This window comes from Lissotriton vulgaris, chromosome 4_1 (genome assembly GCF_964263255.1).
Source record: "Lissotriton vulgaris chromosome 4_1, aLisVul1.2, whole genome shotgun sequence".
NCBI classification, from domain to species: domain Eukaryota; kingdom Metazoa; phylum Chordata; class Amphibia; order Caudata; family Salamandridae; genus Lissotriton; species Lissotriton vulgaris.
This window is the reverse complement of record NC_141691.1, coordinates 2,077,245,529-2,077,270,884: the sequence shown is the minus strand read 5'-3', so window position 1 is coordinate 2,077,270,884 and position 25,356 is coordinate 2,077,245,529. Positions and strand designations below refer to the sequence as shown.

At 48.1% G+C, this 25,356-nt stretch overlaps 1 protein-coding gene and 2 non-coding genes across 3 annotated transcripts in view; all 3 read right to left on the bottom strand.

Annotated features, from left to right (window-relative positions):
* Positions 1–4,689: 4,689 nt before the first annotated feature.
* The window catches only part of LOC147725061 (embryonic protein UVS.2-like), a 90,976-nt gene continuing 70,309 nt past the window's right edge, over positions 4,690–25,356 (bottom strand). The window contains exons 12-13 of the mRNA XM_086918157.1: positions 16,450–16,672; positions 4,690–4,730 (exon numbers count right to left, since the gene is read on the bottom strand). Of these exons, the coding sequence (XP_086774283.1) occupies positions 4,690–4,730; positions 16,450–16,672 (264 nt within the window). The remainder of the gene's footprint in view (positions 4,731–16,449; positions 16,673–25,356) is intronic.
* On the bottom strand, positions 11,792–11,898 carry LOC147725063 (U6 spliceosomal RNA). Its single transcript, XR_015295405.1, has one exon. It is a non-coding gene; the product is annotated as a U6 spliceosomal RNA (small nuclear RNA).
* On the bottom strand, positions 12,480–12,598 carry LOC147725062 (5S ribosomal RNA). Its single transcript, XR_015295429.1, has one exon. It is a non-coding gene; the product is annotated as a 5S ribosomal RNA (ribosomal RNA).

The window sequence follows — 25,356 nt, the reverse complement described above, 5'->3', positions numbered from 1 at the left end:
AACCCAAAACATTAAGAACACAGCCCATGTCATAATTAGCTTGTGGAGGCAGGAACAGGAACAGATGGAAGTAAGATAGGCACGTTTGTGTGTAGTAAATCTTTACAATGTCCTGTGCTCTGATCTATAATCTTGATCAGCTAAAGGGCAGGAACTGGCTTGGCAAGGTTAGCCTCAAGCAACAGGGTCAGCTTTCGTCAGGTCATGCAGAAGTCAGCACAAACCCATGCTAAGGTTATGTCCTTAAATACTTGTTCTCCCATGGTGAGAGCCTACTGTAAGGGCAATGGACAAAATGGCTGCTATTCACAAGATGGAACCCAAGGGTAAAAACAGAACCTTCAAATACACAGTGAATCCATTGGTGTAACATGATGAAAACACTCATGCATACCGCATTCATCATTTGCGGTTCGCTGATACCAAATTCATAATAGAATCATGATATTTTAAAACACAGGTTCAGAATTTTCAGAACCACTAGTCCTGATATGGACTGGGATGGAGTTCCAAATGTTGGCGCATTTCCAGAGAAGGAGCGTGATAAGGCTTTATGTTTGCAAGTTTTTGTCGGGATAAGAAGTAGAGTGTTAGTACTCATGAAGTTCCTTGACTGGCCGGCTTTGTTGAGTTTGGGGGCCAGGTATGCAGGTTTACCGGTATGCGGGTTTACTGGTATGCAGGGCTTTGTGTGTGAGACAGGCTGTTCTGAAGCTGGCACTGACATTCACATATACCAACACCGCTGCACGCAACCTCCACCAATGGATCATCAACTGCTCTGACACCATGGCCCCCCTCAAGAAAGAACCCAGCAAACAACAGATCAAGCAAGCAAGCTGGTTCACTTGCTCCCACTAAAAAGCAGAGATCAGCTGTGGAGTGCCCCAGGGCTACTCCCTGAGCCCCAACCTCTTCAACGTCTACATGGCCCCACTCACGGCCAAAGTCATGAACCACAGACTTAACATCATCTCCTATGCCGACTACACCCTGCTTATCCTCTCCCTCACCAACGATCCCACAGTCACCAAGAACAACTTCCATGAAGGTATGAAAGCTGTCGCAACCTGTGTGAGAGACAGCTGCCTGAAGCTCAACTCAGACAAGATAGTAGTCCTCATCTTAGGATCCACCCCCTCTGCTTGGAACCATTACTGTTGGCCTGCTTCACTGGGAACACTCCCGCTCCCCACACCCACAGACCATGCATGAAACCTCGGCATCATACTGGAATCCTCGCTCACAATTAACAGTCAGATCAACGCTGTCTCCTCACTGAATCAGGAAGATGGTCACTGGTGCCCTCATCAGCAGCAGACTTGACTACGGCAACGCACTCTACACCACCGTCACCCAGACACCCCTCTAGAAGCTCCAGAATGTCCAGAATGCCACAGCCAGACTAGCTCTAAACATCCCTCGCCGCAGCCACTCACACAACACCTGCAAGAACTCCACTGGCTCCCAGTTGACAGATAATTAACCTTCAAGCTTCTCACCCATGCATACAAGGCCCTCCACAATGCCAAACCAGTATACCTGAACCACCGCCTCTTATTCTACACACCCAACAGACCCCGCCGCTCCGCCCAACTCACTGGCCACTGTCCCATGGATCCGCAACACCAGAGCAGAGGAAGATCCTTCTGCTACCTCGCCATCAAGAGCTGGAACACCATGTCCCCTCCGCCTCAGGCAATCCCCATCACTGTCCCAATTCAGGAAGGACCACAAGACCTGGCTATTCGAATGAACCCAGCGCTCAGACAGATCTGCTTCCCCTCACCCTACCCTCCAGCCCCTCGAGACCCTCATGGGTGAGTAGCCACGCATTACAAACCCTTGATTGATTGCTTGAGCCCTGTGTGGTAAAACTGCTTTTAAATGTAGACGGTGCTCAAACTCGACTTTGGTGTTAGGCGCACTCAAAAATTGGTATTCTACACTATTATGGCACTTTAGGTACCCCCAGGGTCTCCCCAGGTGTCCCAGGGTGGGGGGTTATGTCACTATAAGGAGGGCCCTTACAAATGAGTTTTATATGCCCTGGGGATATAGAGATGTCACATTTAATTTCCCTCATTGTAGAAAAGTGCTTCATAAAATCGACTTTGATGCTAGGGGCACTGAGAAGTGAGGATCTCCACAATTTTAACATTTCAGGACCCCTAAAGTGTCCCTTAGGTGTTCCAGGGTTAGGGGGCATGTAACTATAAGGAGGGACTTTATTAAAGATGTTTTATATGCCCTGATGCTGGAGAAATTGCACACTGAAGTTTCCCCATTGTAGATGCCTAGCCCCATAGGATTACATTGCAATCGTTTATGAATGCATACATATTTATATGAGCCAAAGAAAAATTTCATTCAAGGATTTAGGAGAATGGTATTGGTAACTCCAACAATATGATATTGTTGAATTCATCCTAAAGTGTACAGAAAATAATTTATAAGACTTTCTTGTCTGTAAGCCAAAATTCAGCATTCCTGAGAGCTCATCTGATTGGTCAGAGTTAACAGGATTAGCCAGGCTGCTTTGATGAAGTGATAAGTGGCTCACCCTGAAAAGCGCCTATCTGTTAGAAAGAGCTCTGCTCCACAGGCATTACAGAGCGGGGGGGGGGGGGGGGTGTAAAGCATCAGCTTCAAAGGGAGGCTGGGAGAGGCCGAAGAGAGCAGGCCCATCTACCTCCCTCCCTACGACCCAGACAGAGAGCAGGCTTAAGGAAGAAATTTCAGATGCCAAAGGGAGGGAAGCCATGGAAATGAGCCATACCTAGCTCTTGCTGCTCTGCTGAGATTTAAGCCACGTTGAATTTTGGAGGAATAGTGCTTTCTGGCAGACCATCACGCCATACTTTGAAGGAAATGGCCATGCTCCGGGGTGTTGCCCTGACCCTCATTGGACAGGAGTGTCCTCCTGCTTGACCCCAGAGAACACTGAATAGGTATCTGAGAGGGGCAGTCTCTCTCAGATCTGCTGCTTGAAACTAAGAAGGCTTGCCAAGCTGGAAACTTGATTTGCACCATCAGGCTCTGCATTCTGAATGACTGCGTCTGCTGCATTATCTGGAACTACAGCCCTTTGGATGTACCTTATTTCGAAATAATTAGAGAGTGGACTCCCTGTAAAACTCACCTGCATCAACTCCACCAAAAGTACCCTGCCTGGAGTGTATCCAGTGGACTTTTAAGGGTGTTGTCCAGGTGCATTGTGGAAATTGTGGTCCCAACCTTTTAAGGGCCATTTTGGAGATTCCAGACCGTTGGATTGTGTATTGAACACCTTGAACCCTCAAGACGAACTTCAGGACGAATTTCCAGAGGTTTGGAAAAGTTTGGTGAACTTTTGTGTAAAGATTCCAGAGAGTGACCGGACCCTCACAGAAAGGCAATCCAGGGAACCCTCACTGAATCCGGCCTGCTGGAGAAGGCTGCATGACGTCTGGTGTGAAATCCTCCAGAAAATATTTTAAGTGTGAGGGTAAAATCTTTATCCGGACCTCCCGCTTAGTGTATCCGACCAGGGCTCCATCCTGGTCGGTCTCAAACTTTGACTTTGTCCCTGTCAGATGACCAAATGTTCGGAAGTGGCACTGTTGGTTTCAAAGCACTAGAACGACTTTAACCTTTAAAAAGTCATATCTCTGGTCCCCTACATTGGATGTTTTTTCATTTCGGTGTCATTTTAAAGATAAAATGTATCTTTTTATAATTTTGTTGGATTTTATTGTGTGTTGTGTCTTAATTATTTACTGAAATGGTGTTTTTAATTGCTTTACCTACCTGTCTCTGAAGTTAGGCCTGCCTGCTTGCAACCAAGCTACCAAGGGTTGAGCATGGAATCATTTTCTGAGACCTATTCTAAGCCCTATACTGTGTTTGTGGCTTTATTGCCAGTGGTAGATGCACATTTCCCTCAGCGAATAACCCACTTTTCAACAGGAAGAGAGAAAGAGAGAGACACACACCCACAACACACACACACACACTCCCCCAAAAATAGAAGACCGCAATCAGAAGGGCAGGGCCCAATGTTCCAATCTACCAGTGGGGGCTCCTCCGCAAAGGCGGAGAAACTTCGCCCCACTCCTCAAAAGGAAAAATACAATCATAATAACTAGTATTATTATTATTTTCTTTTTCCTATTGCAGTCGGTGGTGGGGCGGTGCTGACCAGAGTGGGGTAGGAGTGATCTACACTCCCTAAGTGGTCATGACGATTTGGCCGGCCCCGTTGGGCCAGCCAAACAGACATGCACACAGGCTTCCTGTCCCCGGCTGAGCGCCGAACCACTGTGTTCATACCAATCACAACGGTGCATTGCAGTGTTGTGATTGGCTCAGGGGAGCCACTGTGCCCAGGTGCTTCCTGCTGCCAGCCGAGACAGGAAGAAGGAAGATAGAAGAGGTCAGAGGAGAGGCGGCAGCCGGCCAGCCGTTCCAGGTAAGTATATTTTTATTTACATTACTTTTCATTCCCGCCCTACCACCCTCATCCGGTAAAAGCTACTAATACAATGTACAGCCGCTTCTGTTCCAGGATCAGCAAAAGAGTCAACACTTTATTTAATGTCTTTATTTCACTTCACATCAGCACAACATTTGACACTCAGTATAATTTCCCATCAGATACGTCACTGGCGAGCTAGGAGCCAGGTGACAGGAAGGTTGCAAATACTCGATTCACTGTTGGCGACCAGAGTTGGTGACGAGCTTCTGACTTCCTGTGACAACAAGAAGCAATGGAACAAATGCAACAAGAGAGAGAAGCAGGACGACCAACAACGGAGACTGAGAGAGAAACAAATGCAGCCCTTGAACCATTCACCCCTTCTTCACGTGGAACAGATGTACTTCCGGGGTCATGACCTTCTGTGCAGCTGTGGCATGTCAGCTTCTCCTGGGTTAGGCGCTCACTGCAAGTAAATATGGGAAACCACATATAAGTTGTTGAAGGGCGAGAAGACTCTCCCACCGACTGAATAGCAAAACTCACTCAGGTTTTCATGATCCCCAATGAATATGTACAATGCAAATTTACTGTGGTGAGTATTTGCATCTAATTTGATTATTTAAAATATGAATGGATTGTACTGTTTTTGTGAATAATCGAGCCCAGCCCCATGATAGAGCTGGTCAGCAGCACAATGGGGTCATTCAGACACAAGCAGTCATGCAGGAAGGCTGCTGTGGCTGCAGAGGTACCGTCTCCACCCATGGGAGAGGAGTTGGCCTAACAGCTAGGGTGGTCAACCTCGAATCTTGGGAACTGGGTTCGAGTCTCGGCAGTGATGCTGAACATCCTGTGATTCTGAGCAAATCACTTAATCTCCCTGTTCCTAACAAAAAAAATGTATGTGCCCTCGTGTAATGCAACTGGTGCTATGTAAAGCGCTCTGATACCCGACTCGGGTCAAGTTCGTGCTATCAAAATCTGCTCTGTCAAAATAAAAAAAAATGCCCTGGCAGAAGTCCATCCACCCTAATTAGATGTAACTATTGCAACTGAATTATTTTTTGCTTCTCATAAACAAACCCTCAAAGGAGGGATTTATTACAAAAAACAAATAAAACCAATGTCCCTGACATACCAGGTGTTTCCCCGGCCTCTGGAGACCACGGTTGTGTTTCCCTGCCCAGTTTCGCCCACGTCTCTCATGGCAGACACAGACGGGGCAGATCTGCTTTGAGTGCCCACCCTACATAGAGTGGGTTTAATGACGCATCAAAGGCTGAGACCTGTGGCAGATGGCTTACTGTAAGTGGAGGCTGCCCCAGCAGCCAATCAGCAGCTGCCCACCTCGAATAAGAGGGGGGACTGAGGGTTTCCCTGAGCAGTACCCACTAATTTACAACAGGACCCCCTTGGTAAAAGCTGGTCCCCTTTACCTTCCATATTACAATGGTGGACGAGGGGGCATCTACAGGAGACGCGCCAGGCCCTGAAATGCCAATGAGCGTCAGGGCTGCTCTCTGCCAACTGCTAGATGAGCCCCTTTGTCTTCCACTGAAAGGGAAATCACTGATGTCACTACTACCCGAGTTAGATGGTGGGAGAGGAGGATATGTATTAATATGTACGAGTGTCCTACAACACACGTCACTACTACCAGAGTTAGATGGTGGGAGAGGGGGATATGTATTAATATCTACCAGTGTCCTACAACACACGTCACTACTACAAGAGTTAGATGGTGGGAGAGGAGGATATGTATTAATATGTACGAGTGTCCTACAACACACGTCACTACTACCAGAGTTAGATGGTGGGAGAGGAGGATATGTATTAATATGTACGAGTGTCCTACAACACACGTCACTACTACCAGAGTTAGATGGTGGGAGAGGAGGATATGTATTAATATCTACGAGTGTCCTACAACACACGTCACTACTACAAGAGTTAGATGGTGGGAGAGGAGGATATGTATTAATATCTACGAGTGTCCTACAACACACGTCACTACTACCAGAGTTAGATGGTGGGAGAGGGGGATATGTATTAATATCTACGAGTGTCCTACAACACACGTCACTACTACCAGAGTTAGATGGTGGGAGAGGAGGATACGTATTAATATGTACGAGTGTCCTACAACACACGTCACTACTACCAGAGTTAGATGGTGGGAGAGGAGGATATGTATTAATATGTACGAGTGTCCTACAACACAAGTCACTACTACCAGAGTTAGATGGTGGGAGAGGAGGATATGTATTAATATCTACGAGTGTCCTACAACACACGTCACTACTACAAGAGTTAGATGGTGGGAGAGGGGGATATGTATTAATATGTACGAGTGTCCTACAACACACGTCACTACTACAAGAGTTAGATGGTGGGAGAGGAGGATATGTATTAATATCTACGAGTGTCCTACAACACACGTCACTACTACCAGAGTTAGATGGAGGGAGAGGAGGATATGTATTAATATGTACGAGTGTCCTACAACACACGTCACTACTACCAGAGTTAGATGGTGGGAGAGGAGGATATGTATTAATATGTACGAGTGTCCTACAACACACGTCACTACTACCAGAGTTAGATGGAGGGAGAGGGGGATATGTATTAATATGTACGAGTGTCCTACAACACACGTCACTACTACCAGAGTTAGATGGAGGGAGAGGAGGATATGTATTAATATGTACGAGTGTCCTACAACACACGTCACTACTACCAGAGTTAGATGGAGGGAGAGGAGGATATGTATTAATATGTACGAGTGTCCTACAACACACGTCACTACTACCAGAGTTAGATGGTGGGAGAGGGGGATATGTATTAATATGTACGAGTGTCCTACAACACACGTCACTACTACCAGAGTTAGATGGTGGGAGAGGGGGATATGTATTAATATGTACGAGTGTCCTACAACACACGTCACTACTACCAGAGTTAGATGGAGGGAGAGGAGGATATGTATTAATATGTACGAGTGTCCTACAACACACGTCACTACTACCAGAGTTAGATGGTGGGAGAGGGGGATATGTATTAATATGTACGAGTGTCCTACAACACACGTCACTACTACCAGAGTTAGATGGTGGGAGAGGGGGATATGTATTAATATCTACGAGTGTCCTACAACACACGTCACTACTACCAGAGTTAGATGGTGGGAGAGGAGGATATGTATTAATATGTACGAGTGTCCTACAACACACGTCACTACTACCAGAGTTAGATGGTGGGAGAGGAGGATATGTATTAATATCTACGAGTGTCCTACAACACACGTCACTACTACCAGAGTTAGATGGTGGGAGAGGAGGATATGTATTAATATGTACGAGTGTCCTACAACACACGTCACTACTACCAGAGTTAGATGGTGGGAGAGGAGGATACGTATTAATATGTACGAGTGTCCTACAACACACGTCACTACTACCAGAGTTAGATGGTGGGAGAGGAGGATACGTATTAATATGTACGAGTGTCCTACAACACACGTCACTACTACCAGAGTTAGATGGTGGGAGAGGGGGATATGTATTAATATCTACGAGTGTCCTACAACACACGTCACTCCTACAAGAGTTAGATGGTGGGAGAGGGGGATATGTATTAATATGTACGAGTGTCCTACAACACACGTCACTACTACAAGAGTTAGATGGTGGGAGAGGAGGATATGTATTAATATCTACGAGTGTCCTACAACACACGTCACTACTACCAGAGTTAGATGGAGGGAGAGGAGGATATGTATTAATATGTACGAGTGTCCTACAACACACGTCACTACTACCAGAGTTAGATGGTGGGAGAGGGGGATATGTATTAATATGTACGAGTGTCCTACAACACACGTCACTACTACCAGAGTTAGATGGTGGGAGAGGAGGATATGTATTAATATGTACGAGTGTCCTACAACACACGTCACTACTACCAGAGTTAGATGGAGGGAGAGGAGGATATGTATTAATATGTACGAGTGTCCTACAACACACGTCACTACTACCAGAGTTAGATGGTGGGAGAGGGGGATATGTATTAATATGTACGAGTGTCCTACAACACACGTCACTACTACAAGAGTTAGATGGAGGGAGAGGAGGATATGTATTAATATGTACGAGTGTCCTACAACACACGTCACTACTACCAGAGTTAGATGGAGGGAGAGGGGGATATGTATTAATATGTACGAGTGTCCTACAACACACGTCACTACTACCAGAGTTAGATGGTGGGAGAGGAGGATATGTATTAATATGTACGAGTGTCCTACAACACACGTCACTACTACCAGAGTTAGATGGTGGGAGAGGGGGATATGTATTAATATGTACGAGTGTCCTACAACACACGTCACTACTACCAGAGTTAGATGGAGGGAGAGGAGGATATGTATTAATATGTACGAGTGTCCTACAACACACGTCACTACTACCAGAGTTAGATGGTGGGAGAGGGGGATATGTATTAATATGTACGAGTGTCCTACAACACACGTCACTACTACCAGAGTTAGATGGAGGGAGAGGAGGATATGTATTAATATGTACGAGTGTCCTACAACACACGTCACTACTACCAGAGTTAGATGGTGGGAGAGGGGGATATGTTTTAATATGTACGAGTGTCCTACAACACACGTCACTACTACCAGAGTTAGATGGTGGGAGAGGGGGATATGTATTAATATGTACGAGTGTCCTACAACACACGTCACTACTACCAGAGTTAGATGGTGGGAGAGGAGGATATGTATTAATATCTACGAGTGTCCTACAACACACGTCACTACTACAAGAGTTAGATGGTGGGAGAGGAGGATATGTATTAATATGTACGAGTGTCCTACAACACACGTCACTACTACCAGAGTTAGATGGTGGGAGAGAGGGATATGTATTAATATGTACGAGTGTCCTACAACACACGTCACTACTACCAGAGTTAGATGGAGGGAGAGGAGGATATGTATTAATATGTACGAGTGTCCTACAACACACGTCACTACTACCAGAGTTAGATGGTGGGAGAGGGGGATATGTATTAATATGTACGAGTGTCCTACAACACACGTCACTACTACCAGAGTTAGATGGTGGGAGAGGGGGATATGTATTAATATGTACGAGTGTCCTACAACACACGTCACTACTACCAGAGTTAGATGGTGGGAGAGGGGGATATGTATTAATATGTACGAGTGTCCTACAACACACGTCACTACTACCAGAGTTAGATGGTGGGAGAGGGGGATATGTATTATTATGTACTAGTGTCCTTCGACACACGTCACTACTACCGGAGTTAGATGGTGGGAGAGAGGGATATGTATTAATATGTACTAGTGTCCTACAACACACGTCACTACTACCAGAGTTAGATGGAGGGAAACAAGGTTATTTATTGATTGGGACCAGTACGCTTCGACATGTCACTACTACTGAAGTTAGATGTGGGAGATGAGGCTATCTATTAATTGTCACTATTTCCTTTTGTGATGGGCATCCTGGGAGATGTGAAAGGGTCCAATGTGGCCACAGCTGTATCTGGAAGTGTATCTGAATCCCACACCCTGACTTCAGGAGTGAGTGGAAACTATTTCAGAGCTCTCAGCAATTCAAGAATGCCCCGGTTACTTACCGGTAATCTTCATTACTCCGAGTATAGTCTTCCTCGCCACATGATTTACATAGTGAGCTTTAGCTCCACAACAGAACCCTCCAAAGCAAAAGAAAAAACCTCCCACCCCCTCCCAACATGGCCGACCAGTCCCACCTGACCTCTATAAGAGGCGGACCCGCCCAACCAACAGCCTGATCTACCAAGCAAACAATGAAGCCGATAGCCAGACAGGGAGGGGGGGAGGGAACTCATGTGGCGAGGAAGACTATACTCGGAGTAATGAAGATTACCGGTAAGTAACCGGGGCATTACCTCCTCGTTAGTCTTCCTCGCCACATGATTTACATAGTGAGCAAATACCCAAGCCAACAAGGCTTCATTGACCACCATAAGAACAACACCACACGGTGGTGCCGAGAAACCAACACAAGGTTGAAGTAGAATAAATGAAAAGAAAACAGGGATCACAGGAAACCTGAAATCAAGACATAAAGGAAAAGTAGGCCAACCAGGAGTCGCAGCTCCCGCACTCAGAACGGCCCCAGCGAAGTCCCCCCGGGACTGATAGTGACCCATGCACAAGGTGGGGGACGACCACGTCGACGCCTGACACATCTCCACAGAGGAGACACCCACGAATGGGGCCCAGGGCACAGAGCCACACCCCGTGGACCGACCCTGGACCCCCGCCGGATCCACCGAACCCAGCGAAGCGTAGGAAAGGATGACAGCCTGTGTAAGCCAGCGAACCAAGGCGGAAAGAGAGGGCCAGTGGCCCGAACGAACCGGACCCAAAAGACACAACAGGCCATCCCCCCGGGAAAGGGAAGACGTGCGGTCAAGAGAAACCAAAACCGCACCCCGGACAACCAGCACGGACAAGAGAGGAACCTCGCCGGCAGGGAAAAGCGGTAAAGACACCACCCGAGCCCGGGACACCAGGGAAGGAACCCCGGGAAGTAAACGGGGGACAAGCCGGAGAAACAACCAGTCCGGCAAAACCCGCAAGAAGGGAGGGGAGCGGAGGCACGACCCCCCCACGCCCATCCGCCCAGCAGACACCACTGCCACCAGGAATTAAACCACCTAAAAGGTGAGGACCCGCAAAGCCACCGAGGCCAGGGGCACAAAGGGCGGACCCTGAAGAGCTCGTAGAACGAGAGAGAGAACCCAAGGGGGAGACAGGCCGAGCGTCCGAGGGCGATGGAGAAAACAAACTCCGGAGCCAAGCGAGCCACCAGGGAAACCAGCCCGTCGAACACCGGACTGCGGAAGGCCCGCAAGGCAGCCCACCGGGCCCACAGGGAAGAAGGGGCCACGCCCAAGGAAAACCCCTCAGCCAGGAAACCAAGACCCGCAAGGGGTCCACGGAGGCGGGGTCAGCACCAAGCCGACCGCACCAAAGCGAGAAGGAAGCCCAGTGCCAGGCACAGGAAGAGAAAGTGGAAGACCTGCGGGAGCCCAGCAGCAAAACCACAACCCCAGAAGAACAACCCCGAGCAAGCAGCGACATCCGCTCAAGAATCAGGACCGCAGATGGAGTCAGGCCAGTAGAAAGAGCCGGCGCAACACCGGCACCGGACCAACCCCGGAACGGGAAGATCCGGGATCGGCCAGTAGGCCCGAACCGCCAGCTCGCAAAAGGAGATGGTACCAGGGGCGGCGGACCCCGCCGGGAACCATAAACAGGAACGCTTCACGATTCTGCGCGCCAACCAAGCACAGGGGCCAAGCCACTCCTCTCTGTAACGTTCCAATTTCAGTCCACGTGCCGCCGAAGCGAGCACCCAGGAGCAACCCGGCCCCGCCCAAGCGAATCCAGCAGAGGACCCGAGACATCAGAGGGCACGGGGGAAACGCGTACAGCAGACCGAAAAGGTCAAGCGAAAGACAGGGCAACCACAAGGACCCGGGAGGAGAGAGCAGAACCCGGGCCGGAGGGCAGAGACCCCCTCCGTGAACAGAGCCACCGGAGGCAGACCGAGACGAGGCCCCAGGCACCGAAACACCACCGGGGTCAGGGCGAGACCAGGCAACGAAGGCTAGATCCGACTCAGTCGAACCGCCTCCACCTAGTCGGACCCCGGGGGAAAGACAGTCCGAAGGGACATGACCGGCGACACCCACACCATCAGGTCGACCGACCCGACCAAGACATGGGGACCCTGAAGCACCGGTGCAAAAGACGGCAGGCCAGGAGGACCGCCAGCAACCCCCGAAGCACGAGGAGCCGGGTGACAGCAGGAGATCCCAACGACCCCCAAACGCCCCCTACCCCCCGGAACGAACCAGAGGGAAGAACCGGGACCAGGCACACGACCCCCGAAGGCGTACAAGCCCGAGACGGGAGCCGAAGGGACCCCCGCATAGCCTACAGCACCTGGTATTCCCAGGCGGTCTTCCATCCAGGTACTAACCAGGCCCGACCCTGCTTAACGTCTGAGATCAGACGAGATCAGGTGATTTCAGGGTGGTATGGCTGTAGGCCCCAGAGCATGGGGCCGACGGAGGAGAGACACCGCCTGACGTGAAGCCCATGAAAAAGACGAGGCCGAGAGGAATCACACGTCCTGACAGGGAGCAACAAGACCCACACCCGGCGAAGAACGACCACCAGGCGGGCCAGGAGCACAGCTCCCACCCCCGGGCCGGAAGGCAAGTCCAACGGAAGTACCCGCAACTGAGAGAGGGAACCCCCACTCGCCGGCCGGCCCCACAGGCCGACCCCAGGTTTCCGAAAAAACCAACAGGCGAGACAAAGGAAGGAGCCGCTCCCCCCAACTCGTCGAGAAGGCTAACGCCCCGGGGACAGCAGCGTCCCAAGACGGGACGCAACGGGGGCAACAGCCCCCCCCCCAGGGAACCCCCAGTAGTGAGAGGGCCGAAAGCCAGGACCTAGGGGTAAAAAAAAAAGGGAGCGGCAGCACCAGTACAAGACCGGGCAGAGCCGAAACTCGGGCCCGGAAGCCAAACCCGAACGCACCCCGTGAAGACTGACTTCGGGCGGAAAAGCCGGAGGGCCCACCCCTGCAAAGGCGGGACGCCCACACCCACAGGCGGACGGGGAGTCCGAAGGAAGGCCGCGCCCGGGGGAGCGGGCCCCAAATGAACAGACCGGAGACAGCCCGAGTAGGACATTTGTAAAGAAAATCACTGTTTGAAAATTTCCCACCTTGGGATACTTCTACAGCACTGGCAGGATTCAAACCCTGGCCCGTGAGGGCTGTCCACCCCAAAGGTACAAGCCTTACCTTTGAGCTATAGCTCCTTGGTGGCCACGCGGCCCTCAGAGTGGGAAAGGTGACAAAGCCCACCTCCCCAATGCCCCTCACAACGGACGCAGGCAGAGGCCGGGAGTCCGGAGACATGCGCTCACCACCGCCGCCGGCAGAGGGAAATCACGCCAGAACGCGGGACGAATCACGCACATGCGTGACCTCCCTGTGTAGGGGCCATGCCGAACTGCACAGAAGCGCAACACGCCACAAACATAGCCCACAACACACCCGCAAGGGCCCAAGGCGCACGCACGAAAGCAGTAGTGGACCCCCTCCTGGCTAACTCCCTGAGGCGTCCATCCCCGGACACCCCTAAGGTGGAGGCCAGGCCACTGAAGCATGGAGGGGGCCGTTGTGGAGAAAGAGCAAGCTATTGCCCAGAGCCGCAGAACGTGACTCCAGGAGTGGAATAGGCACCGAGGCGAGAACCACCAGGACCGGGGACGCAAACGAACCCAAGACCTGTCGAGGTCCGACTACTGGGCCCGGGCCCGCCCGGGTCCGCTGCACCAACCATCGGGGCACACTCCCACTGGTCGAGAGGTAGACGAGGCGAGGAGGGGTCAAGGGCCCCCGCCGCGCAAGGCCAGAAGGGCTAGCGTCGCCAAACAGGGAGACCCCGTAGACGGAGACAGAAGGGATCCTTCTCCCCCCCAAGGAGACCAGAAGGCACAGCCACCCGGCCTCTCAAACTCACTCGAGTCCGGAGCAACCTGACAGCCCAGGGCGAGCCAGGGCGTCAGAATGGGAAAACAGACAGAAGGGATCTGACCCCACGTCGTACCGCGCACCCATAGGTCGCGCCAGTGTAGCACAGAGAAGCTGGTCATGACACCATAGCATATGGCAAACATCCACATCAAACAACACGAACACTACACTTTGTGTTGCCTGCTACAGCCAGACAATACTGGGCCGGACACAAAAAACATTAGCGAAACTGCAATTACATCGCGCCAGTGTAGCACCCAAAGAAATGAAAAATGCCCTCACTGAGGATTGAACCCCGGACCCTTCGAGAAGGAGACAGACGCGCCGTGCACGCTGCGTCCAAATCTGCCGGAGAATGCCGCGCAAGACCGATGAAAGACATCGGACGCACCTGGTGGCAACCAAACCCCGCCCCCGAGGGGCGGGGGGCGTTCGGAGCCAACACCAGCTCTGCAAACCGCCGCGGCCCGTAGGGCCAAATGTTACGAAGGGAGGCGGTGGCGCCCAGCGCCGCGACCTCGAGAAGCATGAGGAGAGCATCCGGACCCGGACAGCGGAGCCCCCGAGGACCCGCCGACAGGCAAGGTAGGACCGTGACAGACCTCTGTTGTGAGAAGGAAGGAACCTTCGAAACCGGGACGTTTAGATTACACAGTCAAACGCCCTAACACATAGCACTGAACCCCTGTGAGGGAGCGTTAGCGACTCACCGCCTCGAGGCCGGGTATCCCACGCTGTGTGCCCTTCAAGCAGGATGCGAACCTACGCGGGAAAACCCCATCTGATTTCACCCGCCTTGCCGAAGCGCCGCCGCCCCAGGCAAGGTCAGCACGTCGCGCTCTACAACAGAGCTAATACAATGAAAGCCCAGAGCCGGCAAATGCTCAGCGCACACGTCCACAACCCGTGGAACGAAGGTAGAGCGCATCTTCAGTTGCACAAAACACAGCAGGGAGGGGCGGAAACCGTCATGACTAGCCAGCCCTCCATTTGTAGACCTGCAAATGCAACTGCATTTCCCTACAGAGTCTCAAATCATCTACATACCGCAGTAAGAATACATGTCGTGACTCACAAACTGCAGGCAGACAGGGGAGCAGCTCGAGCCCAGGGGTACAAGATACACATTCACACGATGGGCGTCTGCTGCGAAGGACCCAAAAGCCCACATAGTGGCCAGGGCCCATCAGTAACGACCTGGGGATACAAGGGAATGACCAAACACCCCACATCCCCGGCCGCCCCCCCTCCCCCCCCCCCCCCCCCCCTGTACACCCCTGGCACGCTAGAGCAGCACCTAACCGGCCCCATAGGACCGGGGGAAGGAAGAGGGGGGGGGATTTTTTAGGCATAAGGCACCAGAGACCGCTAGAGCAGGTCCTCAACCCTAAAACCCAAGGGCCAGCTCACGCCGGCCCATCTTACCTGAACAGCGCCTCTGGAGAGAATCGCGCAGAACAAAAAAAACAGGCTGTTGGTTGGGCCGGTCCGCCTCTTATAGAGGTCAGGTGGGACTGGTCGGCCATGTTGGGAGGGGGTGGGAGGTTTTTTCTTTTGCTTTGGAGGGTTCTGTAGTGGAGCTAAAGCTCACTATGTAAATCATGTGGCGAGGAAGACTAACGAGGAGGTAATGTTTTTTTTTTAAATATACTATACGTTATGCTAATCCATTCCTGCTGCTACCACACCGATCTCCACCCCTTACTGAGTGGGGCTCATTGGTCAGACCTGTCAATCTTCCACATGTTGACCTTGAACGCTGAATATTTCAGGTCATTTTATACTTGCATTTATAGATTCTCTGCCTTTGCTCCCCTATTTACTGAGTCTTGCTTTCTGATCTAAGTTGCATAACCTTTCACTTATTGACATCACATGCGACAGCCCAGGCAGGACTTTCACAAAGTAAGGTCCCAGGTGTTGGAATTTTGTTTAGGTATTGGTCAACATGTGAGTGGTCCAGCCTTCCAATGCACTAGGGTCACACCCTTTATAAATCCCTGATTGATTGATTGATTGACCCTCACATCCATTCCATGTACAGTTGGTGCGAATACCTTCAACTGACCCTTCAGCCAAGATAGGACCCCTGTGGGTAATCGGTGGACAGCAGGGCCAACTTGTGCTCTTTGTACACACTTTAGTCTTCCTAGAGCATTGGGTATCTCTTCTGCGCAGGTTCAGCATCCAGAGGGTACAGACTAACCCCATGCACAGTAAACTGGAGCGCATGCCATGGTGCCACACAGGCCTTCTGCCACATCTTCTCAGATAAGACCAGACACCTCCCTGCTGTGCTTAGCCTCAGTGATGAAGAGCCAGTAGTCTCTTTACCGCAGATGAACTTACCAAAGGTGTAGGTGGCCTGGAATCCCTTCATGTTCAATGAGCCATCACTGTGGAACTGGAGCAGAAGGGAGCTCCCGGTGGAGGTCACTGGGGGGATTAGCTTGGAACTGCAGTATTTTCCAATAAGCGGGGAGGTGGTCTTGGCACCATCGAAAATAGACAAGGAATCAGCGTCGCACTTAGGATTAGGTTCAAGGGCAATAGATGTGAACGTCAATGAAACCTGCAGGGTGTAAATAAGAAGTATGTGTTAGTTCTTAGAAAGTACCTCTTATCATGCCAGCAGGAGGCAGTGTGCCATAAGGATGAAAATTACGTGACAGTCGTTTCTTACTACCTCTAACACACCAGTAGGAGACAGTGTGACATATGAAAGGAGAAGTATGCACAAGCCTTATTTAACATCACTGTCCTGCCAGCAGGAGGCAGTGGGCCAGATGTATCAAGCGTTTTCCAGTTCGCAAACGCGCTGATTCACAGAATTGGCTTGTTTGCGAATGGGAAAAAGCCTTTTGGGATGTATGCAAAATGGGGATTCACAATTGTGCACACATGCATAGTTCAGGGGTGCATCAGGGTTTCCTTTTGGCCCCCTTGCACCCTTGAAATCGCATAAACAATTTGCGAGTACCTATTGGTATGCAATTCCCATTCATTCCTAAGGGCCTCGGCCCATAGAAGAGAATGGGAAGCCATTCCTTATTTGCGAGTCACAAATAAGGAATATGTAGGAATCACAAAAGATTTGCTGAAACCTACACACATTGCATTTTGCGAGTCTATAATAGAAAATCGGTAGAATTCGCTATTATAGAATTGCCAAATCCAATTTTGATACATCTGGCGCAGTATGACATAAAGAATGAGAAGCTTACACACCATTATTATTGTCCTGCTAGCACAAGACAATCTGATGTAAGGAGCAAGAAGTATGCACTGGCCCTTATTTGCCATCACTGTCCTGCCAGTAGGGGGCAGTGTGACATAAGGAAGCAGTAGTATGTTTTAGCCCTTCTTTACCATCACTATTCTGCCAGCAGGGGGCAGTGTGACATAAGGAAACAGATGTATAAATTAGCCCTTATTTTCCATCACTGTCCTGTCAGCAGGAGGCACTTGAGCTTTTCTATATACAGTTCAGTGCCTAGACACCTTCATCACACAGAAGCGGCTTCGATCATCTGAGTGGAATCGCAGATTAGGTCAATTGTTAGGTGCCGTCAGCATGGCGCTTGTGAAATTTATTGCTGTTAATATATCTTTTTTTAACACAAATGTTATTGAATTTTTGTTATACAATAAGAATACAGCACATTAACCCACCTAATACATTAAGATATTTAGATGGTAATATACATACAGGGATCAATCAGTCTGTACTAGAAGCAATCAACATGTCATGAAATATGCTATATATAAAAAACCCTCAACCTCCAATAGATATATGCCGGTACGTGGCCAGACTGCCTCGTTCAGGGCCGTCTAAAGGAGGGAAGAGATGAACATGGAAGTGAGGTTGGGGCACGAGTTCCATACCTCTAATATGGACCAGTTTCAGAATTAGAAATCAATGGCTGTGGTGCCACCCACACAGAGGAGTCCCCCAGTTTGGTAACCAGAGTCACAGCGTGCGCCCCCACTCTCCAGGGCTCCAAAGTCTGCGCCTGGGACCCTTCCATTAGTCTGTCCCATTGAATGGTATAGGTTTTTCCTGTTGGCCCCTATATTCTTCCCTCCTCAGAGCCTCACTTTCTGCCAAGTCCCATTGCAAGACTTCCTCTTGCCAGGTAACTACCCTAGGAGCCTGTGGGGACTTCCAGCATTTCGTAAGCAGTCTATTGACCAGGAGCAGAGAGAGGCCCGTAAAGCGCTGGGCCACTTTAGAGCTTTTGGGCCGTGGAGATAACCCCAATACTGATGTAGGCCAATAAGGTCTGTTAGTGCAGCTGAAATCCCGCCCCAGTAACCAATAAGGGAAGGGCAAGTCCAAAGCATATGTATTAGATCAGCGTCCGGGGCGCGACAGCGTGGGCACGCCAAGGGGCGGTAGGGAACATTTTGTGGATTTTGTGTGGGGTTGAATATGATAGCCACTATAGTTGTCCAGCTATGCAACAGTCTTTGAAGTCTGGAGCCCCCATGATGCCCACATGAGGTATGCAAAAACAACAGTTGATGGACAGAATGCAGAGCAATGTCATACATTCACCCGAGTACAGAGATCTGGGCCTAAATCCATCGTTTTTTTGCTCACCGTGCCATTCCAGTTTGAACCCAGTCATATGCAAATCAGTCTTGACCCTGTGCCCCCTGGGAACAGTCCAGCCCGAACTGCCAAGCCAGGTCCTTCCTGGACTGGAAACAAGCATCCTAGGACTGGTTTCGGGCTTTCAGCCCTCATCAGGCAGCATAGCTTGATACCGGTGGCATGGAGAGCACAGGACTCACGTCTGAGCATACCCATCCCACTCGGGGTGACAAATGCAAAAACAACAGTTGATGGACAGAATGCAGAACAATATCACACATTGCAAAATGGGGAATCACAATTGACCCCAGTACAGAGATCTGGGCCTAAATCCATCGTTTTTTTGCTCACCATGCCATGAACCTAGCCATATGCAAATCAGTCTTGACCTTGTGCCCCATGGGAACAGTCCAGCCCGAACTGCCATGCCAGGTCCTCCATGAGTTAGGCATCTACAGTTTATGTAGATTGATTCTGCGGGGCCCCCTCCCACCTGTAAGATCAATCAGTATGGTGTTCAACAGTTTAAACACCCATGCCGTTATTATGATTGGTGAATTCACAAAGTGGTACAGCAAGTGTGGCAACATCACCATTTTCGCCAGGGACAGATGGCCCGCTATCGACTGGGGTAATTTATTTATTTTATTATTAATTTAAAGATTTGTAAAGCGCCTGGTGACCCGGAGGCGTCCCCGCGCTGTGAGAGCTTGAAGTTGGCCAAGAGGGGAGAAAAAACGTATTTAGGGAAAAGCAGAGTTTTGAGCTGCTTGCGAAAACGCAATAGCAGGGTTCCAACCGCACACTGCGGGGGAGCGAATTCCAGCGTATAGCGTATAGCTGCCTTTACGGAGAAGCGACGGCCTCCAGTACGTACCCTGTAATGTAATCCAGTAATGTGACCCAAAACGACACTTGAGATCTCAGTGTGTTAATCTTATGTATGAGGTTGCACTCCAATAGATAATGGCCCGATTCAAAAAGGTAAACTGAGACAAAAGTCTAACTTTACGACTTTTGATATTCACAAATGGCATTTACGAGTAATAAAGTTAGACTTTTGTCTCAGTTTAACTTAGGTTTTGGTCTTAAGTCTAACTGAGACCAAAACTTAAGTCAAACTGAGACAAAAGTACTACTTGTAAATGCCCTTTGTGAATACCAAAAGTCGCAAAGCTAGACTTTTGTCTCAGTTTACTTTTGGGAATCGGGCCCCTTGTGTTTTGCGGTATATCTGAATCCCCAGTTAGCGAAAGGTGCTTTGTGCTGTTTGCAGTTGTGTGTCACCGAATCTAAATGTGGTCTCTGTATAGGTATTAGCAAAGAAGTAAGCTCAAGATTTATCTGCATTAATATGCGGCCCTGACAAGTGGCGAAACAAGGACAGCAATTGGGCTATCTCTAAATTGCCCACTCAGATGTGTTTGAAATATAGAAGCATGTAATCAACATATAGAGATACGGAATACACCACTCGATCGAAAGGGACCCCACTGTGGTCCGCCACCTGCAGGATCCTCTATGCGATTGGCTGGACCGCCAATATGAAGCAGAGAAGGGACTTATGGGAACCCTGTTGAGTGCGGATAGACACTTGGTAGGGATCGGAGACATAGGGACCAGTTCTGGCTCTGACCGTAGGTGATGAATATAGTAGTTTCACCCACCGGATATGAGCAGTGGGTATCCCATAGTGAATCAAAGCCGCAAGCATGGGAGTCGCGGACTAGGGTATCAAAATCTTGTTGGTTATCAAAGGAAAGGCAGCCGGCATATGGGTGGTCTCAGGCTACATCCATTATTCCACACAGGCCCTTATGTTCAAGGAGGTGTTGCATCCGGGAAATCAACCACATTGATCCGTGTGGATCATGTGCAGGAGTAAGGGGAGCAGTCAGCGGGCCAGAGTTTTACTGAGAATTTTATATTCTGTATTCAGTACCAATGCCGGGTTCAACAGGGATGTTCCGATAGCTTTGCTATTGGGGGAGGGGAGCGTGTATTATACATCTAGTGAAGTATAATATAATTTCTCCAGCTGTGGCACCAATTTTGCAGCATAGGTGGAATAGAATTCCACCGGAATTCCATCAGATGCGTGTGTTTATTGAGGACAAATCTGATGGTGCCACGAATCTCACTCGCCAGGATGGAAGCAGCAAGTTCTTCACTTTCCATTGTGGGCACCCTAGGCAGAGCTGCTTGGTGTTGAAACTCAGATAGTTCTACAGGGCCAGGAGGCTGCAGAGCCATTTATAAAGGGGTGCACTTGTCTAGGAATGCTATTGATCCCCAGTTGTGTCACCACTGGTCCCTGCGTGAGTGCGTAGATTGATAAGATAGGCTTAGGAGATGGTTCCCCACGAATTAACTGAGCCAGGAGCGTGCCCGCCCTGTCGGCTTCTGTGTGTTCTCCGAGTGTAGGCTCTCTGGCCAATCAAGGCACCATGCACTACTACCTTAAATGCTTCACATTCCACCAACGGCGAGGAAGCCGTACCAGAGAAATATGTAGTATGCCTAAGTGTCTCTAAATCAGACATCTTCTAAGAGACGTGGCTGCAGGCACCAGCTTGGTCTGGGAGCAGGAACCCGTCTCCATGACACCAAATATTGTTATATTTTACTATTAAATAGGCAGTACAAGTGTGGTTATCTTCCAGGTAATAGTGGCATGTTTTTAATGGTGCAGCAGGTGTAGTGGCACCAGAGCCAAAAGCTCTAGAGACCCCACTAAACACAGAATATTGCTAAATTTAACTACTAAACAGGCAGTCACAAGTGCAGTAATCTAGCAGGCACTAGGATCATAATTACAATGGTGTAGCAGGTGCACTGACAACAGGGCCAAAAGCTCTAGGCAGACCACCAAACACCTAATATTGCTATATTTTACTATTAAAGAGGCAGTCAAAGTGCAGTTACCTTGCAGGCAATACAGTTATGACTGAAATGGTGCAGCAGGTGCAGTGGCACCACAGCAAAAAGCTGTCTTACCTCCTCTAAACACCAAATATTGCTATATTTAACTACTAAACAGGCAGTCACAAATACAGTTATCTTGCAGGCACTAGGATCATAATTTCAATGGTGCAGCAGGTGCAGTGGCACTGGGCCCAAAAGTTGTGGATCTTTTTTTCCTACATTAAGGCTGCCCAGTGTTTACCGATACTGCTCTTCCCCAGGCTGCATGCATTTAAAGCTTGCTTGTGTAATTTTGCTTTAGTGTGTGGAGCTTTTATCACATTTCACATTCCTTATGGTATTGTTCCGCTAATAAAAATAGCATTTTATTCTGTGTCATGTGTTTGTTGCTAACAACATTGTTTTCTTCTCTGTGTCATGTGTTTGTTGTTGGCGCATTATGTAGTGTAAACTTGAACGAACTGAATGCAGTGCTTTACATGAGCATGCTCCCTGCTGCTCTGAAGGGATGTTTTAACCTCCTTTATCCGTTTGGACAGTTTCTGAGTAACATTACAGCGCCAGACAACTCTTGGATTGTATACATGGTCATGTGCCTGTTCTAAAAGTATTCATTGAGTCTTTTGATTGCACCCTATTCCTTTGACTTGCCAGGAAAGGAGTCTGTATAGTTTCAGTAGCAGTAAATTTAAAAATTCCAGCTGCTGGGCATTGCTGGTATCTTTTAAATACAAAAAACATATTATTTCCCCCTGGTGTAAGTTCTCTTTTTTACCACTAAGCATTTAAGTTAGTAAGCAGGTAGGTGGTAAGACTTTCTTTTTAGGGACTGGCCTTTACTGTGCAGATTGTATTGTTCTAGCACAAAACATGCTATATGGTTTGCTGTATTTTCCTTGCCCCATGTGAATAAACAATGTGGTCATTGAGAGATACTCTAATAGTGAGAAGTTTGCAGTTAGTCTTTCCATGGATGTAAAATGCATTCATATTTATTTGCATACTTTTAAAGCGTGGTATTTTAGCTCAATAATTGCTAAAAATAGTTTGCTGAAGTCATTTAAACAGGCTCCTGTATTTTCATTGTTACATAATCTAAAGAACACCAACTGTACATTCTTAAAACACGCAAAGTGCATTTTCTAGTTATCATGATTTTAATGGTTTAGCAAGTACAGTGGCACCGGGACGTCTTACTTTCAGTGTGTTTCTTTCACTTATATTGCACAAATGGTCAAATGCTCATTTGAAAAATGTAAAGTTAATTTTCATTTGTTTATGTTACTAATGGGCAATAACCAAACAACACCTTTTAATCGAGTTTTCATAATCTTGTTTTCTGGTTTTGCAAAGACCATGCTTACGATTTACTTGTATGTTTTTTCATCCCACCCTTTACGTATTCTCCACATAGCTGCAACATTTTCAAGTCTACTTGTCAGGTGCATTTTTTTTATGTTTGTCCATTTACCTAATCTCCTTTATAATACCAGTAGTAAAAGCACAATATATTTCCTTTTTGAACATAAACAAGTCATAACACTTTAACAGACTTTCTGTAACTTATATTGTACAACGGCTCATCAAACTACAACTTAGAAGAAAAAAAGTGTATTATTAATCACATAGGCAAAACCTAATGCATTCACTAATGCTTGTTTAAAGCTGTTCTGGAAAGTCATGATGTCACACTGCCCTCTCTGGCGGAAATTCTAAAAGGCTCCTCATGATTCCATGGTCTACCAGGCTTGCGTGCTTTTTTCTCAGTACTAGAATGACATTGGGTAGCTCCTGCACTTACCTTGGATCCAGCTGGAGCCGTGATGTAGAAGCCGCAGTCCATGTTGGAATCGTAATTGTTGGGGAAGTTAGGGGATGAGATGGTGCCGTCAGAGCTGGTGAATGTGCCGCCACATTTTACTGTCAAACAAAAGAAAAAATCATCTTAGTACTCTGTGCATAGAGTACCGGTGATGAGTGTACAAAGTCCACATGCACAAAACACATCTCAGCCCTTCCACAACTGTGTGCCACACCAGAACCAGGAGTAGGGTCCTGCCTAATGCCCCCGGCACGCTGTTTGTGCCTCAGCTCACACTTTCGAGCAGCTGTGCGCTGTATAAATTAAATATAACATAACATAACTTACCATGTCCCCAAAAATAGTGGTACATGGCAAGAAACTGAGGACATGACATGAGGTTCCAGTCAGAAAGTACACATTTACTGTCAGGATGGTAAACAGGCAGTCACAAGTGCAGTAATCTAGCAGGCACTAGGATCATAATTACAATGGTGTAGCAGGTGCACTGACAACAGGGCCAAAAGCTCTAGGCAGACCACCAAACACCTAATATTGCTATATTTTACTATTAAAGAGGCAGTCAAAGTGCAGTTACCTTGCAGGCAATACAGTTATGACTGAAATGGTGCAGCAGGTGCAGTGGCACCACAGCAAAAAGCTGTCTTACCTCCTCTAAACACCAAATATTGCTATATTTAACTACTAAACAGGCAGTCACAAATACAGTTATCTTGCAGGCACTAGGATCATAATTTCAATGGTGCAGCAGGTGCAGTGGCACTGGGCCCAAAAGTTGTGGATCTTTTTTTCCTACATTAAGGCTGCCCAGTGTTTACCGATACTGCTCTTCCCCAGGCTGCATGCATTTAAAGCTTGCTTGTGTAATTTTGCTTTAGTGTGTGGAGCTTTTATCACATTTCACATTCCTTATGGTATTGTTCCGCTAATAAAAATAGCATTTTATTCTGTGTCATGTGTTTGTTGCTAACAACATTGTTTTCTTCTCTGTGTCATGTGTTTGTTGTTGGCGCATTATGTAGTGTAAACTTGAACGAACTGAATGCAGTGCTTTACATGAGCATGCTCCCTGCTGCTCTGAAGGGATGTTTTAACCTCCTTTATCCGTTTGGACAGTTTCTGAGTAACATTACAGCGCCAGACAACTCTTGGATTGTATACATGGTCATGTGCCTGTTCTAAAAGTATTCATTGAGTCTTTTGATTGCACCCTATTCCTTTGACTTGCCAGGAAAGGAGTCTGTATAGTTTCAGTAGCAGTAAATTTAAAAATTCCAGCTGCTGGGCATTGCTGGTATCTTTTAAATACAAAAAACATATTATTTCCCCCTGGTGTAAGTTCTCTTTTTTACCACTAAGCATTTAAGTTAGTAAGCAGGTAGGTGGTAAGACTTTCTTTTTAGGGACTGGCCTTTACTGTGCAGATTGTATTGTTCTAGCACAAAACATGCTATATGGTTTGCTGTATTTTCCTTGCCCCATGTGAATAAACAATGTGGTCATTGAGAGATACTCTAATAGTGAGAAGTTTGCAGTTAGTCTTTCCATGGATGTAAAATGCATTCATATTTATTTGCATACTTTTAAAGCGTGGTATTGTAGCTCAATAATTGCTAAAAATAGTTTGCTGAAGTCATTTAAACAGGCTCCTGTATTTTCATTGTTACATAATCTAAAGAACACCAACTGTACATTCTTAAAACACGCAAAGTGCATTTTCTAGTTATCATGATTTTAATGGTTTAGCAAGTACAGTGGCACCGGGACGTCTTACTTTCAGTGTGTTTCTTTCACTTATATTGCACAAATGGTCAAATGCTCATTTGAAAAATGTAAAGTTAATTTTCATTTGTTTATGTTACTAATGGGCAATAACCAAACAACACCTTTTAATCGAGTTTTCATAATCTTG